Here is a 5,000-nt window from a genome sequence, read left to right on the forward strand (position 1 = left end):
ATAAGCTCTGACGATTATGGAAAAGCAGTTTAAACTCTTATAACCACAACTACTACTACTAACGTTGTTCTAATATCTTCTAGTGTAATACACTACTATTTTCATCACCTTAATTAATTCACTGATACCACTGTCTTGGATTATAGTTCTTTTGCTTGAGGGATCTCTTGCTTGAGGGTACACTTGGGCACGCTGTTCTACCTTATTTCTCTTCCTCTTGTTTTATTTGTTTTTGTAGTTTATATATGAAAGATCTAATTTAATGATGATGAAGTTCTTCAAATATTTTATTTTGATTGATTATTACGTATCTTTGTAGTTTGCTTATTTCCTTGATTCCTTTCCTCACTGGGCTTTTCTCTCTTGGTGAAGCCTTTGGGCTTATAGCATCCTGCTGTTCCAACTAGAGATATAGCTTAGCTTGTAATAATAATAATAATAATAATAATAATAATAATAATAATAATAATAATAATAATAATGATATTTTCATTAATTCATATGATAATTTTGCAGCTAGAATACCCATTATCATTATCACAATCACTTTCTTTATAAACCTTATTTTCTTTTTTTCTGCCAAATTAACACTATTTTCTTGAATAATTATGATTTTACAGCTAAAATAATCATTATTATTATCATAATAATTTTTATCATCACCATTAATTTCATCTGCACTACTAATCTAACGCCACTTTCTTGAATTAATATAACTTTGCAATTAAAATAACAATTTTCATTATCATAATAATTTTCATTGTCATCATTACTTTCATTTGTACTACTATATTAGCACCCTTTTCTTGAATTATCATAAATTTTACAATTAAAATACCAATTATTATATTCATAATCATCTTCATTATCATCACTATTTTCATTTGCTCTATTCTAACACTGCTTTCTTATATTATTATAATTTTACAGTTAAAACACCCACTTTTATTATTTTAATAATTTTCATTATCCTCATCACTTTCATTTATACTACTATACTAACACTATTTTCTTGAATCCTTATAATTTTACTGTTAAAATAATCACTATTATTATCACAATAATTTTCCTTATCATTATCACTTTCATTTGTACTGCTATACTAACACTATTTTCTTGAATTATTATAATTTTAGTTAAAACTCCCATTTTCATTATCATAAAAATCTTCATCATCATCATTATTTTCATTTGTACTACTATACTGACACTATTTTCTTGAATTTCTGTAATATTATAGCTAAAATAATCATTATTATTATTATTATTATTATTATCATTATTACTATTATTATTTTCATTTGTACTACTATACTAACACTACTTTATAGAATTCTTATAATTTTACAGATAAGACTATTCTTATTTCATAATGATTTCCATTATAATCATATTTTTTATTTGAACTACTATACTATACTAACACCCATTTTTATCATCATAATAATTTTCAGTATAATCATCATTTTCATTTGTACTACTATACCAACAGTACTTTCTTGAATTATTATAACTTTATACCTAAAATAATCCTTATTATTATTATAATCATCTCCATCATCATCACTATTTTCATTTGTACTAATATACTAAGACCACTTTCTTGAATTATCACAATCTTACAGTTAAAACACCCATTTTTATTATCATGATAATTTTCACTAACATCATTATTTTCGTTAATTTCATTACAGTGGCAGTGGCTGGGGAATTCCACAGATGCAGAGCAGTCAAATAGGAGGATACCCACAAACTCCGAGGGCCCACACACCCCATTCATACAGTTACACACAGATGAATCAGGTAAAAGAAACGTTTGTTTAGTCTTAAACGTTATATGTATATACATATATATATATATATATATATATATATATATATATATATATGTATGTATATATATCTATCTATATATACAGTATTCATATATATATATATATATATATATATATATATATATTCACAAACATTTGCTACGTATGTCTGTCAGTCTGTCTGTCTGTACACACACACACATATATATATATATATATATATATATATATAAATATATATATATATATATATATATATATATATATATATATATATGTATATATATGTATATATATGTTTATATGTATATGTATGTATATTATATATATATATATATATATATATATATATATATATATATATATATTCACAAACATTTGCTACGTCTGTCTGTCTGTCTGTGTGTGTATATATATATATATATATATATATGTGTGTGTGTGTGTATGTGTGTGTATGTATATATATGTATATATATATTCACAAACATTTGCTACGTCTGTCTGTTATATATATATATATATATATATATATATATATATATACATATATATATATACATATATGTATATATATACATATATATGCATATATATATATATATATATATATATATATATATATATATATGTGTGTGTGTGTGTGTGTGTGTTTATATATATATATATATATATATATATATATACACACACACATATATATATGTATGTATATATATACATATGCATATATACTGTATATATAGTACACTTTCAAGGCATCGCTTTTTAATTGTCATTATTTTTACAGATTAATTGGACTGTGATAATTTACCTATTTATCGTGCTTTCTTCTTTCACTATTTACCTTTGACACGAAAATTTCAAGATTTTACCTGCTCTAAAATAAAAGTCGGTCACAAATAGTCAAGCTGATGATAATAGCAACGAAGTATGTTTGTGTAGCAATTAACGAGTAACCTGATCTAACGACGCTTACAAATTATAACTATTTTCTTATCTGGATATCTCTGAAAGCTTCAGCCTATGATCTCACTTCCAAGAATAATAATTAACCTTCAAGGAAAGTCAAGCGTTGAACATATATCCTTTAAGTCTTCAATTAAAGTCAAGCGTTGAACATATTTCCTTAAAGTCTTCTAGGAAAGTCAAGCGTTGAACATATATTCTTAAAGTCTTCAAGGAAAGTCAAGCGTTGAACATATATCCTTGAACTCTTCAAGGAAAGTCAAGCGTTGAACATATATCCTTGAACTCTTCAAGGAAAGTCAAGCGTTGAACATATATCCTTGAAGTCTTCAAATAAAGTCAAGCGTTGAACATATATCCTTGAACTCTTCAAGGAAAGTCAAGCGTTGAACATATATCCTTGAACTCTTCAAGGAAAGTCAAGCATTGAACATATATCCTTGAAGTCTTCAATTAAAGTCAAGCGTTGAACATATATCCTTGAAGTCTTTTAGGAAAGTCAAGCGTTGAACATATATCCTTGAAGTCTTAAAGGAAAGTCAAGCGTTGAACATATATCCTTGAAGTCTTCAATTAAAGTCAAGCGTTGAACATATATCCTTGAACTCTTCAAGGAAAGTCAAGCGTTGAACATATATCCTTGAAGTCTTCAATTAAAGTCAAGCGTTGAACATATATCCTTGAAGTCTTTTAGGAAAGTCAAGCGTTGAACATATATCCTTGAAGTCTTAAAGGAAAGTCAAGCGTTGAACATATATCCTTGAAGTCTTCAATTAAAGTCAAGCGTTGAACATATATCCTTGAAGTCTTTTAGGAAAGTCAAGAGTTGAACATATATCCTTGAACTCTTGAAGGAAAGTCAAGTGTTGAACATATATCCTTGAACTCTTCAAGGAAAGTCAAGCGTTGAACATATATCCTTGAACTCTTCAATTAAAGTTAAGCATTGAACATATATCCTTAAAGTCTTCAAGGAAAGTCAAGCGTTGAACATATATCCTTGAAGTCTTTTAGGAAAGTCAAGCGTTGAACATATATCCTTGAAGTCTTCAATTAAAGTCAAGCGTTGAACATATATCCTTGAAGTCTTCAAGGAAAGTCAAGCGTTGAACATATATCCTTGAAGTCTTTTAGGAAAGTCAAGCGTTGAACATATATCCTTGAAGTCTTCAATTAAAGTCAAGCGTTGAACATATATCCTTGAACTCTTCAAGGAAAGTCAAGCGTTGAACATATATCCTTGAAGTCTTCAAATAAAGTCAAGCGTTGAACATATATCCCTAAAGTCTTCAAGGAAAATCAAGCGTTGAACATATATCCTTGAAGTCTTCAAGGAAAGTCAAGCGTTGAACATATATCCTTGAAGTCTTCAAGGAAAGTCAAGCGTTGAACATATATCCTTGAAGTCTTCAATTAAAGTCAAGCGTTGAACATATATCCTTGAAGTCTTTTAGGAAAGTCAAGCGTTGAACATATATCCTTGAAGTCTTCAAGGAAAGTCAAGCGTTGAACATATATCCTTGAAGTCTTCAATTAAAGTCAAGCGTTGAACATATATCCTTGAAGTCTTCAATTAAAGTCAAGCGTTGAACATATATCCTTGAAGTCTTTTAGGAAAGTCAAGCGTTGAACATATATCCTTGAAGTCTTAAAGGAAAGTCAAGCGTTGAACATATATCCTTGAAGTCTTCAATTAAAGTCAAGCGTTGAACATATATCCTTGAAGTCTTTTAGGAAAGTCAAGAGTTGAACATATATCCTTGAACTCTTGAAGGAAAGTCAAGTGTTGAACATATATCCTTGAACTCTTCAAGGAAAGTCAAGCGTTGAACATATATCCTTGAACTCTTCAATTAAAGTTAAGCATTGAACATATATCCTTAAAGTCTTCAAGGAAAGTCAAGCGTTGAACATATATCCTTGAAGTCTTTTAGGAAAGTCAAGCGTTGAACATATATCCTTGAAGTCTTCAATTAAAGTCAAGCGTTGAACATATATCCTTGAAGTCTTCAAGGAAAGTCAAGCGTTGAACATATATCCTTGAAGTCTTTTAGGAAAGTCAAGCGTTGAACATATATCCTTGAAGTCTTCAATTAAAGTCAAGCGTTGAACATATATCCTTGACGTCTTCAAATAAAGTCAAGCGTTGAACATATATCCCTAAAGTCTTCAAATAAAGTCAAGCGTTGAACATATATCCCTAAAGTCTTCAAGGAA

At 28.2% G+C, this 5,000-nt stretch overlaps 1 protein-coding gene across 1 annotated transcript in view; it reads left to right on the plus strand.

The window, feature by feature from the left end:
- LOC137625926 (forkhead box protein E1-like) overlaps window positions 1–5,000 on the plus strand; it is a 186,024-nt gene that overhangs the window by 167,183 nt on the left and 13,841 nt on the right. Inside the window, exon 8 of the mRNA XM_068356939.1 lies at window positions 1,695–1,803. Within this exon, the coding sequence (XP_068213040.1) occupies window positions 1,695–1,803 (109 nt within the window). The remainder of the gene's footprint in view (window positions 1–1,694; window positions 1,804–5,000) is intronic.

Source organism: Palaemon carinicauda, chromosome 33, assembly GCF_036898095.1.
Source record: "Palaemon carinicauda isolate YSFRI2023 chromosome 33, ASM3689809v2, whole genome shotgun sequence".
Classification (NCBI taxonomy): domain Eukaryota; kingdom Metazoa; phylum Arthropoda; class Malacostraca; order Decapoda; family Palaemonidae; genus Palaemon; species Palaemon carinicauda.